This window comes from Peromyscus maniculatus, chromosome 8, assembly GCF_049852395.1.
Source record: "Peromyscus maniculatus bairdii isolate BWxNUB_F1_BW_parent chromosome 8, HU_Pman_BW_mat_3.1, whole genome shotgun sequence".
Classification (NCBI taxonomy): domain Eukaryota; kingdom Metazoa; phylum Chordata; class Mammalia; order Rodentia; family Cricetidae; genus Peromyscus; species Peromyscus maniculatus.
This window is the reverse complement of record NC_134859.1, coordinates 10889617-10902940: the sequence shown is the minus strand read 5'-3', so window position 1 is coordinate 10902940 and position 13324 is coordinate 10889617. Positions and strand designations below refer to the sequence as shown.

Here is a 13324-nt window from a genome sequence, read left to right as displayed (position 1 = left end):
TCCATGAGAAGGATGTAGGCCTCACAGCCAAGGTGAAACCAATGGGGAGACCTGAGCCTAGGCGCCTGTCTTCACCCCACAATGAAGAATAACAAGATCACCCTCCAGGTAACTCAGGCCATGTGCCTCCCCTGTCAGCTTCCACTTTAAAAAAAAAAAAAAAAATTACAAACAACAACAACAACAACAAAAAAAAAAAAACCACACCACGAATCCTGATGGGACCAGAACACAGAGCTTTACCCACAGTCGATTCAACAGGCATTTGTTAATGGAGGATGGAGTCTGAGGCAAGTTTGTTTTGACGAAGCCACTGTGACTGGAGGTAGCAGGCCCGCCAGTGCTCACTCTGATGAAATGCTGGCTTCTTGCTCCCGCTCCAGCCCCCTCCTCCAGGCATCTCACAGTCCTTCCTCAACGGTGGAGACTAGCTTGGCTCAACTCAAACCCAGAGTGGCAAGTCTCCTAACTACACACAGCTCCGGGAAGATTTGTCTGGCTCTCCATTCCATGGCCTTGCACACCCGCTGGAGCAGTGGTTCTCAATCTGTGGGTCACAACCCCTTTGGCAAACCTCTATCTCCAAAAATATTTACATTATGATTCATAACAGTAGCAAAATTACAGTTATGAAGTGGGGATTAAAATAATTTTATGGTTGGGGGGTCACCACAAAATGTATTAAAAGGTCACAGCATTAGGAAGGTTGAGAACCACTGTTCTAGAGAAATCCCCAGTGTGGGCCAGGACCCCACAGGCATACTTCCTAGTTCAGCTCCTTGGATAGCATGGGCCACTGAGGCTGATTCTAACTCACAATACCTATCCAAGGCTTCCTCAAGCCTTTTATGCCCTGCTTGAGTATTCTGATATCTTAGACACCCCGTTTGCCATCTCCTTCTTGTCCTTTTTTTTTAAGTCAGGGTCTCCTGTAGTCCAGCCTGCCTCTGACTCACTCCGTAGCCCAGAATGACCCTGAACTGCTGATTCTCTTACCTTCGCTCCCAAGTGCTGGCATTACCAGCGTTTGCCACCATCCCAGTATTGTGTGGTGCGGGAGGTTAAACCCAGGCCTTATGCACGCTAGGCAGTCCTAACTGAACCGTAACCCTAGCCCTTCCCTATGTTCTTCAACCTTTGCCTCCACAGGATCCTTCCCTATTGGCTCAGAAACATGCTCCATGTTAAAGTTTCTCTCTGTCTGCAATGCCTTCTGGCCCTGAATTCTGTTCCTGGCTTTTACCCCCCGACTTAATCTTTCAGTCCCCACATCTAAATATGTTGCCTCTGTGTGACCACTAAATACCCTTAAATCCCTCATAATCTGCCGGTGACCTCTGGGTTGTCAAAATCAACACCTCATCGTCCCCCACGTCTCTGTGACATTTAATCTCCTTGACTGCCCCTTCCTCTAGGAGACATCCTTTCCCTTGGCTACCAGGCCACTCTCTGTCCTTATATTCCTTACCATCTTTCTGAAAATTATTTATTTATTATCTTCTTCCTCTTCCTAATCTTCAATTCCAGTGTCCTTCCAAGATGAGTCCTTGGTCTTATTTCCTCCCTCTGTAATGGCTCCCCCTTCCCAGCCTTGAAGGTCTTCGTATAAATGAGTTGTATCTCTACATTTCTAGGCCTAGTTTTAATCTAGTCCTAGCTCCAATCCATCTTTCCTCTGTTTTTGTTTGTTTAATACAGAGGCCCTCTACCAGCCCAGGATGACCTTGAACTCGTGATCCTCCTACCTCTGTCTCCCAAGCTGTGTCAATATACCCAGTCTAATCTCATCTTTCTAAGCACTCTTAATCCCCATCCAGATGTCCCATGGACTGTGGCACTCAAAATGACCCAAATTGAACTTTGTGTGTATATAACAGGGTCTCACTACTGACTGGCCTGGAACTCACTAGGAGACCAAGCTGGTCTTGAACTCACAGAGACCCACCTGCCACTGCCTCTCCAGTGCTAGAATTAGTCCAAACTGAACATTTAGAATGTGTTCTCTCTTACATAGCAATGTATTTTTCTGACAGTTCCTCCAGTGACCTAAAGGAAGCCTGTTGGGGCTTCCTGCAGCCTGCTCAGGTTGAGAGGTCTGACTTAGGGGCCCTAACTCTGTTAGGGTTGCCTCTTCGTCCTACTCACAAGTTTGCTGGGGTCTTTATTCTCTGACTTACCCTCCTGACATGGCTGACTGATCAGTTTCCCCCAGCCCTACTTCTCCCAGTCAACATTACCAGGTACATTTTCTCAGAGTCCCCCATGGTTACCCACTATCCACAGAATAGTTTCCTCCTCAGCCACCACTCAAGGCCGTCCACACTTCCCTCCATGAGGTCAGCTCATCCTGGTCCCTTTACATGCATTCCCTTCCTGCTATACTCTCATATCTGAACCCTGCTTTCCTCAAGGCCCGGCTCCATCTTCCTTAATCTAGAAATACTCCTCAGGGCCAGCAAATGGCTCAGCAGGTAAAGGTGCTTGCCGCCAAGTCTGATGACCTTAATCAGATCACCAAGACTCCCAAAAGTTGTCCTCTGACCTCTACATACATGCTGTGGCACATGCATGCCCCTCCCTAATCAATAAACATAAATATTATTTATTTCATAAAAAGACAGTCCTCCATCCACTCAGCTCAATAACCCTACTTCAGCTTCTCATGCTCTCAAGTCTCCATGATGACAGCATCTTATCAGCCCAGGGATAACTGTAAAGAGGCAGCTGTCTTTCCTTCCTTCTAGACCAAATGCATGCCAAAATGTCTTCTGAATTCCTCCAGTATTTAAAAAAGAGCAGGCACAATAAAATAGAGGATGACTTTATAAAATGACGAACAAGCAAGCTGTGTGGATGAACGGCTTCAGATACTCGAGCACCGTTACACAATGGGCTTGGACTTGGGTTAGGAGTAGAGAATGTGCCCACCCCCACGGCAACAGACCCTGCTCTGTACAGCACACTCTCCCAGCCGTCACTCCATTCCAACCGGGAAGCATAGCGTCCAGCCCCGCCCCCTCCCAGGCCAAACCAGCAGCAGAAGCAGCCATCTTGTCTCCCTTCGTGCCCACAGGAGCTGAGGCCTTCTCAGTCTATTCTCACAAGCAGGCACCAAATGGCCAGCTCGTTGCAACCGGCCTTCTCTTCCCCTCCCTCGGGAGGTGAGTGGGCCAAAGCATAGGGAAGAGGGAAGAGACCTGAGCCCTGGTCTGGCCCACCATGAACTAGATATCTCATATATGGGACAAAACCAGAATTCCCCAACTGTGGTTCCCCGTGACACCAGGAAAAGTGTCCTCTTTCGAAGGGATGAATCCATAAGCATATCCTGGCATAGCACTGCACAGACTTCATGTGGAAAATGGGACACAAGATGCACTTGGGCTTGTCCAGCTTTCTCAAGCTAGTAGGGGACATCGCTTTGGAAGCCAGAAAGGTCAGCTCCCAAAGGTCAGCTCTGAGGCCAGCTCTCTCCCCAAGAACCCTGAATTCACTCCCCTCGAAGCCTCCCAACAGAAGACAGTAGCAGCTGAACTGTGCTGTGGAAGAGACAGGAAGTTTCCTTCTGAATATACCAGCCTTATAGGAGTGACAGCCTCAAGGAGTGACATGGACACATTGTCCTTGGCTGTAGACAGGAACCCCCAGCACACACCAAGGGTATGGGGGGGATGAATGGACACAAAACCCCTAGATTCCTGATCAAGGAACAGGAAGCGAAGGGGTCATGAATTAGCCTTTAGCGATACACACCAATGGCTTCATCCGCATCAAATGCTTTCTTAGCAGCACCTACTCACCCAACCCTAGGGAGTCAAAGGATCCAAAGCAACATTCTCAGAAACTTCCTGGGTGGCCTCATCCCGGCCCCTTTTCACATCCACCCACAGGGGCTGTCAGAGGAAGGCAGGCAGGGGAGAACACAGGGAGAACACACTGAAGCATGTGCCTCTGTCGCTGACTGGAAAGGTCCCTTCACTTCTCTGGGTTTTCCTCTCCTTCACTGTCCACAGAAAACACTGATTAAATCATCTCTAGGGCTCTTGATGAGACCCCTCGCCCTGCCAGGTGCTTAGACCACGGAAAGCACTCAGGTAATTACGAAGAACTCAGGGCAACAGGACAAGGGTGGAGCCCAGAGGAGTCTGGTAACAGGAGCCATGGCTGCTCCAAGTCCTGCTGTAGGTCCGTGTGACTAACGGCCAGAGAAACCGGGTCTTCTAATGAGAAGAGGAGGCAACAGAGGCTTCAGAGTCGACCACCCAGTCTCAAGGAAACGTGGGAGCAATGTGGGTAAGATAAAAACAGGTAGAGTTCTGGGGTTCCTAGCCTTGGACGTTGGGGTGGGGCTAGAGGAGACATGTGCTTCTTCCAGCCCAGGGCAGAGCAAAGCGGGAGGTAGATGGCAGGAGGAAGAGGAGGGAGAAGAGTCCAGTACAAAGGCACGACCTTTGACCAGGATGGCAAATTCGGGGGAAAATCAACCACTGGGGAAGACTGCTGTTATAAGGGCATAAGGAAACGGTCTGGTGTCTTATAACCTCCCACGAAGCTCAAGCAGCAGCCACCTTACAGTATCCAGTCTACACAGAGCCGTGGGCACTGAGCTGAAGGAGCAGGCAGGGGAAGCTGCACACTAATGGACTGGCAGGAGCAGGCTCACACTGGGTGCAGGAAGGCAACAGCCTGGAGAAACATTCACACAAAGCACATGTCCCTTTCCCCCATAGCAAGAGCTCTGAGCAGAGCTTTTGGAATATTCTGGATATCCACTTTCCTCTATATGAAGAGAGAAAATAAAAGATGCCCCTAAAAGGACAGAAATTCCTGGGGCTCTGCTATATGGAGGCTTCAAGGTGGCAGCCGGGGCTGGACCCGCAGAGGAGGGGCTGGGAAGGGAGAGGGTGGCAGTGGCTTCAGGCTCAGGATCCAGTTACAGGACTGTTTCCATACTTAGCCACCTGACAGCCGCTTGGAATACTCACCACTCCAGCCACCCCAGCCCCACAGACCAAATTAACTCAAGGGCAGACAAGGGCAGGGCCCAGCAGCAGCTCGATGGCCCAGAGGCCCCCAGCCTTATCTCTTGCACCCCCAAAGAATGGCTCTTGTTTCTCCTAATGCCTGTTCTCTCCTTAGAACTGTACCTCTGTAGCTCCATGGTCTCACGAGACAGAACCTTAAAGATCTAAGACCAGACCCACAAACCTCATGATCTCATGTGCAAAGACTAAGTCTAGTACAGGAGACAACCCGGGGTATCCTGGATTCCTAGGGGGATCTTAGGGCACCTCCTCCAAAGAATCCCTAAGGGGAAGCCAGCCTTGGGAGTCTTAAGAACAAGAGAGGTGGAAAAATGATCGGGTGTCCCCTCCACAGCCTATAAATAGCCCCCATGCTGCAACCCAAGCCGCCGCCTCTGTCACACAGAGTGCTGAGATGTCAAGGGAAAGCCACGCCGTGCAGAGCTGAACCCCCTTCCTGATGAAAGACCCTGCCCCTAGAGAGCTCTCTTCCACTCCTCTCTGCATCTGTCCAGCTGCTGCAACACAGCCACCAATTCTCAACTCCATGTTCAATACTGTCCCATCCTGACTCCAGTTCTGTCCCGCTGTTCATAAAATGATTGCCAGCTTTGCCTACTCTGAGTGTCCCACTCTGTCCATGACATGCAAACCTAAGTCACTAGCTAGAACAGAGTCCTCCGCCCTATCTCCCACCAAGAGGGTAACTCTGAACCTGCAGTCCTGAGATTGTTATGTTTATCCATCTCACAGATCCCTCTAGGCTTGACTTGGAGGGTCCTCTTTCTAGCACGTTCCTGCCAGACTCCTCTCTCTGAACCTGGCCCAGACCTCAGAACCACCTGCTCTCATCTCTTCTTAGAACCCCTCATGGGCCCCCAGTTCTCTCTAGCATCTCATCCCGTGTCCCAGGCCCCTGTGAGAAGGGCAGTGGTACCAGCATGAAGCAAAGTTCTGCTGTCAGCCTAGCCCCTTACTCCAATAGAAACGTGGGCACATCAGGGGCCCAGTGGGGGCCATTTGTGCAGGGGGACATACCTGCTTGTCCTGAAAGCAGCAGCGAGGCCAGGCAGCAGCAGAGCAGGAGCAGCGCCTTCATGGTGACTGCCAAGAGAGCCCAGCTGCTCCTCGCCTCTATTTATATGGTGGCTGCAGGCGGCCACAGCGGGCAGTGGAGGGCGGGGAGGAGGGTCACACAGTCACTAGGGCAACTGGGCAAACATGATAGGAAAGCCACCCCGACCCCCAGGACCACGGCAGGTGTTGTCCTAGCCTCAAGCACCAGAACCCAGAGCCCGGTACTGGCCTCTTCCCCACATGCCCAGGATCGTCAGATCCAGGGTAGAGGCTAAGAGGATAAAGTGAGATGGCCCTTGGGCTGAGGTCCAGGAGTTAGGAACTTGAGTCTTCCTAGAATATTTGCTGCCTTAACCTAAAGTCAGGTCCAGGACAGGTCCAGGACCAAGAAATTCCTCCAAGTGAAGGAATTATCAAACGAATCAAAGCCAATCCTGTTTGGTAGTCACTGATCTGCAATCTAGCAATAGGAAAAGCCTCAGCCTCTGACCTTTGAGGTCGATGACTACAAGCTTATCCTTCCAGGGCCTCTGCATAGAGAATGCTGAGCAGAGGGAAAAGCGGACTTAGAGAAGCGCCTAAGTGATGTGATGTCAGTTGGAGGCAGAGAGACAGATCCATTTCCAGTGGGCGGGGGCTCCAGAATGTTCAGTTACCTCTGCAAAGTGCTATTTGATGCAGTCTTCCTCGGGGCTTGTGGCAGCCCACAGATGCTGGCTTGTGTGGCTATGGGGACAGTGTCACCAGGAAGGAGGGAGGTAGCAACTGGCCATGGAGTAAATAAATGAACTAAAAGTAAACTAGGCATCTGTTATGAGTAGGAACTTTACATTTCTCAAAGTTTTTTTTTTTTTTTTTTTTTTTTTTTTTAGTATTTATTTATTTATTTATTTTTCCATCACAGGCAATTTATTTTGTTCTATTCATTCACAGTTAATACAGAAAATACTTGGAAACATTTCCATATAATATTTGACACAGAAATCATCAAATAGAAGTACACAATGTTGACATGAGGCAGTACATTTATAATTTATAACCCCAAATGTATTTATAAATTAGAAATGGAAAGATCTACAAATGAAATTATGAAGGTTCACCAAAGTCATTTAATCTGTCAGTTTCTCATTCATTTTTATGTCTTAATAATATTCTATTGTATGAATAAGCCACATTTTATTTCTCTCCAGTATTTGATAGCTATTTGAGTTGTTTTAACTTTTTTACTATTAGCAACACACTGCTGTAAACCTTCATGTACATGCTTCATAGATGCACATTTTCAGTAGTTTGAGGTTATATTCCTAAGGGTAGAATTGTTGAGTAACAGAGTAACAATGTTTTGCATTTTGACCAACCACCAGACTGTTTTGCCAAAGTGGCACACCATTTTACAATCTCACCAAATCCTTGTTTTTAAGGCTCTGATTTTTGTACAAAAGCATTCAATCATTCTGTCAGACCAAACCAGGAAAAGTAAGCTATAGTTCAGAGCTGTTCTATTCCATTTACTATGCAAAGCCATTCTTGGCGTTTGCAACTCTCAGCCCTTTTGAGTATTCTTGCAGTGTTCACCTTTTCCTCCACCACTTTTTTTTTCTTCTTTTTTTCTGGTTTATTTCTATCTATTACAAATGTATAAAAAATCCTCTATCAACACTGCTGATAGCAGCAGAACCTTGAGAAATATACCTTTGGTTTGCCTCAGAAAAGGAACACATATTGTACTGTAAAGTTTATAAAATTGGCACAAAACATTGTAATAATGTTACAATACCAGTTTTAAGAGTTCAGTGACTAATGGGGAGCCGATGGGATACATGCAGAACTGTGAAAGCGATCTCACTTAGCCAGCTGTACACGTAGACTGTAAATCTACATTCAGATCATTTCTGAACTAAGACTATCATCTCAGTTTATCTGTTGAGGTCAACCAGGAAACCCTAGAATATACCTTGATTTTTGCAAAAAAACAAAATAGGGGGAGGGGTTTCTTCAGCATTTCAGTCCACGAGTAACAGTATCCTAACAGGCAAAGTGTTCTCTCACTGTCAACATAGAATGAACTGCTGCTGGAGGTCAACTTGGGCTTTAATTTGCATTAGCACTTACATGCATAGTAGTCCAAGTTGTTGACCTCATGACTTTAAAAAGTAACTCTAAAAAAGTAAAATGGCCCCTCTTGGAAGACTAAAGAAAGACATCCAGCCACAGTTGTAAAAAGTCTCATCAAAACAATATACCCTTTTATGAATTACGCCTCAATTAAAAAAAAAAAAAAGTAGCCCCAAATAAGAAGCAGCTCTGAAAAAGAAAATATAACTTAAGATATTTGAAAAAAACAAGGTGAATACAGGTTCAAAAGTAATTAAGATATATTTTCTTAAGGCTATCTAGAATTAGGCTTTAAAGAATTCTTACCATTTCAAGTTTACCACTAGTTACTAGATACCTATTTACAAACAAGATGTTCACCTTTTTTGTTCCTTTATCAAGAGAAAAATCTACCTTCAGACTATGAGGGTGGTGATGGGGAGGGACTAGAAAACAAGATTCAAACAATCCCATGCAAATATCACATTTTTCAAATGGAAGAACTCCAAACTGCACTAGAAGTTCCAATCACTAAGACACTTTCCATTGAAATGATTTAAGTACAACTACATGGCCCCAAGGTTTAGGCCTAATATAGGCCTGACAACCAAGTCCTTGTTTTCTGGAAGAAAGGCCTCAAAAGTCCCACTCAATTCCATATAACAATACTTCAAAGATCAATTAGGTTTTCCTTTCCTTAATATTTTTGTTTTTGACTTCTAATCCTAAAGACTAGATTAAAACTTAGCTCATTTCCCAGAAGGCATTGCTTCCCTTTGCTCTATGAAAGAGTCCACCAAGACCTCTTCCTCAAAACCATCTAGCCCCCAGCCTCCAGCCTGTGCTTGTGATGCATCTTTCTCAAATCCTGAAAAGGTAATGTAGGTAAAATATGCTCATAAACATTAAAACTAGTTGTTAGAAAGACGTAACTAGCTTTATAATTTAAGTTTTAAAGCATAAATACTTGCAGCTTAATCTGCACTGACAATGATTGTCGAAGCCTAGAATTCAACATTTACAAATTCTCATTCACACACACAAAACACACTATTATCACACAACTTGTGTCTTGAGAGAATCTTCTGCTTTTTAAATCTTTGGCCTCCCAGTCAATCCCAAATTCAACCAACTTTTCCGAGTTCTGGTAGTTACCTGGACCACTGAGGCATTGCCACAAGACTTCTTCTCTTTTGAAACATCCTTTTTCTCTAGATATTAGGATAGCTACACCAGCTTGTTTCTTCTGTGGTGTATGTTGGTGTGGGATTATCTATTGCTTGATTTTTCATGGATGTGTTTAGTTTCTTTGGGTTGAATTTTCCCTTCTAGTGCTTTCTGTAGGGCTGGGTTTGTAGACAGGTATTGATTAAATCTGGTTTTATCCTGGAATATTTTGTTTACTCCGCCTATGGTGATTAAGAGTTTTGCTGGGTATAATAGTCTGGGTTGGCATCCGTGGTCTCTTAGTGTCTGCATGAGATTTGTCCATGATCTTCTAGCTTTCATAGTCTCTATTGAGTAGTCTAGTGTTATTCTGATGGGTTTACCTTTATATGTTACTTGGTCTTTTTCCTTTGCGGCTCTTAATATTTTTTCTTTGTTCTGTGTGTTTAGTGTTTTGATTATTATGTGGCGAGGGGACTTTTTTTTTGGATCCAGCCTATTCGGTGTTCTGTAACTTTCTTGTATCTTCATATGTATTTCTTTCTTTAGGTTAGGAAAGTTTTCTTCTATGATTTTGTTGAATATATTTTCTGTGCCTTTGAGTTGGTATTCTTCTCCTTCTTCTATCCCTATTATTCTTAGGTTTGGTCTTTTCATGGTGTCCCAAATTTCCTGGACGTTTTGTGTTATGACTTTTTTGTCTTTAGTGTTTTCTTTGACTGACGAATCTATTTTCTCTATCATGTCTTCAGTGTCAGAGATTCTCTGTTCCATCTCTTGCAATCGGTTGGTTATGCTCGTTTCTGTAGTTCCTGTTCGTTTTGTCAGGATTTCTATTTCCAGCATTTCCTCAGCATGTGTTTTCTTTATTGTCTCAAATTCATTTTTCAGATCTTGGAATGTTTCTTTCATCTGTTTAATTGCTTTTTCTTGGCTTGATTTGATTTCTTCCCATTTTTTGTTCGTTTTTTCTTCCATTTCTTTAAGGGAGTTTTTAATTTCCTCTCTAATGGAGTTTTTCATTTCCTCTTTAAGAGAGTTTTTATTTCCTCTTTAAGAGAGTTTTTCATTTCCTCTTTAAGGAAAGTTTTTATTTCCTCTTTAAGGTAGTTTTTCATTTCCTCTTTAAGGAAAGTTTTTATTTCCTCATTGAGGGAATGTTTTATTTCTTCTTTAAGGGCCTCTATCATCTTCTTAAAGTCATTTTTAGGGTTGATCTCTTCTGTTTCTTCTGTCATGGTATGTTTAGGTCTTGCAGGTGTAGAATCACTAGGTTCTGATGTTGCCATATAGCTCTTTATGTTGTTGCCTGTATTTTTGCACTGGCGTCTACTCATCTTTTCCTCTGTGCGGTGCAGGTGGTGTCTGTGTCTGAGAGTGCCTCTCTTGTTCTAATTTTTCGTCTTGGTTTAGTAGGGGTTCTTGGTTAAATTGGTGTTATTGGGCTGTTTCTTCAGGGACAGCTAATTTCAGTCGGTGAATTATATACTTATGATTCTGGTGATCTGGTTTGGTGACTGAGTAGCGTCTTCTTCTGTGTTCCCAGGTCACGTTTTGTTCATTTGTCAACTCCTCAGCTGATCTTGTTTCTTCAGACTTCAAACTGTAGGCATCTGAATCCTCTCCCAGATGGGTTTCAGCTGAGCAGGGTAGTCTCACCAACACCTCCAAGTTGTTGGGTTTCACAGGATCAGCAGTTGGGCCCTGGGTTGTCCCCAGACGGAGTGTCCAGACTCACCCTGGTTCCGACCCACGGAGATAGCCTCTTCCCCAGGTGTTGGGGCTAGGGGGCGTCCCCGTTCCAAGCTGTATCCGCCCCTCTCCGTCCCCAGGCCTGTCCACCCCTGTGGCCCACCGCCACAGGCCCACCTGCGTCCACTTGTCTCCACCGCTGGGCCTGTATGTCCCTGTCAGCTGCCGCTGGGTCTGTCTACCTCTGCAGGCGGCCAATGGGCCTGTATGTCTCTGCCGGCTGCCGCCGCCGCGGGCCTACCTACCTCTGCTTGTCACTGCTGCCAGGCCCATCCACCTCTGCGGGCTGCCACCGGGCCTGTATGTCTCTGCCGGTTGCCACTAGGCCTGTATGTCCCTGTCAGCCGCTGCCACCCGGCCCTTCCACCTCCACAAGGCGCCGACCTGTGTCCGCCTGTTCATCTCTGTGGGCCGCCGCCAGGCCTGAATGTCTCTGTCGGCCGCCGCCGCCGGTCCTGTCCACCTCCGTCTGCTTATCTTCGCCACAGGGCCTGTATACCTCTGTGGGCTGCCGTTGGGCCTGAATGTCTCTGCCAGCTGCCGCTGGGCCTAAATGTCCCTGTCAGCCGCTGCCGCCGGACCTGTCTACCTCCGCGGGCCGCTGCCACAGGCCTACCTGCGTCTGCTTGTCTCCGCCATCTTGAATCCGTCTCAAAGTTTGTTTTTATTGTACTGGAAATTGAAAATAGGGCTTAGAGCATGTCAGAACACTCTACCAGAGAACCACATCCCTAGCCCCTGTGCTTTTCATTTTTAATAAGCTCTGTAGACCAGGCTGGCCTCAACTCAAGGATCTGCCTGTCTCTGCCTCTCAAGTGCTGGGATCAAAGGTGTGCACCACCATGCCTAGTATACCACACCAATTTAAATGGTACAAACTGATACAATTTGACCTATGCCTGCAACATCATATGTGCCAGCACAATTAAGATAATCAACCAATCCCTCTCCTCACAGTCTGGCAAGCTCTAATCTACTTGCTGTCAGTACAGGTTAGTTTGTATCTCATGACTATGGCTGTAAAGGAAATCAATGTTCTTTATCTGTTTCTTTTACTTACACAATTATTTTGTACACATTGGATCAATAGCTCATTCTTTTTTATCAATGAGTAATTTTCCATTGTATGAACAAACCACAGTTGGTCATCTACTCACCTGCTGATAGACATGTGGGTTGTTTCTAAGATTAGACTATTAAAAGTAAATTGTTATGAATATTTGTATGCATATCAGTGTACAGACAGAAGCTTCAATTTCCCTTGGGTAACTGCCTAGGAGTGGTAGCTGGAGATTTCTCCAGTCCTGCCTGGCCCACGGTCAGGACAAACCTCTCTCACCCCTGAGTCCCGCAGCTGCTCAGACCCAACCAAGTACACACGCAGAGACTTACATCGCTTAAAAACTGTATGGCCGTAGCAGGCTTCTTGTTATCTAGTTCTTATATCTTTTTTTTTTTTTTTTTTTTTTTTTTGGTTTTTCGAGACAGGGTTTCTCTGTGTAGTTTTGCGCCTTTCCTGGAGCTCACTTGGTAGCCCAGGCTGGCCTCGAACTCACAGCGATTCGCCTGGCTCTGCCTCCCGAGTGCTGGGATTAAAGGCGTGCGCCACCACCGCCCGGCTAGTTCTTATATCTTAAATTAACCCATGTCTATTAGTCTGTAAGTTGCCACATGGCCCATGGCTTACCAGTATCTTACATCTCACTTTTCATGGCAGTGGCTGGCAGCGTCTCTCTGCCTCAGTCTTCCACTTCCCAGAATTCTCCTCTCTCCTTGTCCTGCCTATACTTCCTGCCTGGCTACTGGCCAATCAGTGTTTTATTTATTAACCAATCAGAGCAATCCATTTAACATACAGAACATCCCAGAGCAAGGGGTGAAATAGTTGGGTCATATGGTGTCTGCTTAAACTTTTCCCAAGGTATTTACTATTTATGTTCCCAAAAGTGCACTCCTTTCCCAGCCTAACACTTGATATGGTTGGTATCTGTGGTCCTGGGAATGGAACTCAAGGCCTTCCATGTGCTAGCCAAGAACTCCATCACTAAGCCATGCCTCAGCCCCTTACCTTTAGTGATTCCTTAGATGTACAGGTGTAGCTCACTGCAGAGTTTTGTTTTTTTAAAACAATTATTTTTAGTGTATGCATGTGTGAGCACTTGAAAGGGTGTGTGTGTGTGTGTGTGTGTGTGTGTGTGTGTGTGTATGCA

General features: G+C 45.9%; 1 protein-coding gene and 1 long non-coding RNA gene across 3 annotated transcripts in view; one reads left to right on the top strand and one right to left on the bottom strand.

Moving 5' to 3' along the window:
* Positions 1-6212, bottom strand: part of Srl (sarcalumenin) — a 43724-nt gene extending 37512 nt beyond the window's left edge. Inside the window, exon 1 of one of the 2 annotated variants that reach the window (XM_076577953.1) lies at positions 6063-6212. In XM_076577953.1, the coding sequence (XP_076434068.1) occupies positions 6063-6123 (61 nt within the window). In that variant the 5' untranslated portion in view covers positions 6124-6212. The remainder of the gene's footprint in view (positions 1-6062) is intronic. The other variant, XM_076577954.1, reaches the window with a different exon arrangement.
* Positions 1-13324, top strand: part of LOC107402181 (uncharacterized) — a 51612-nt gene that overhangs the window by 29242 nt on the left and 9046 nt on the right. The gene's annotated exons all lie outside the window — the stretch shown is intronic.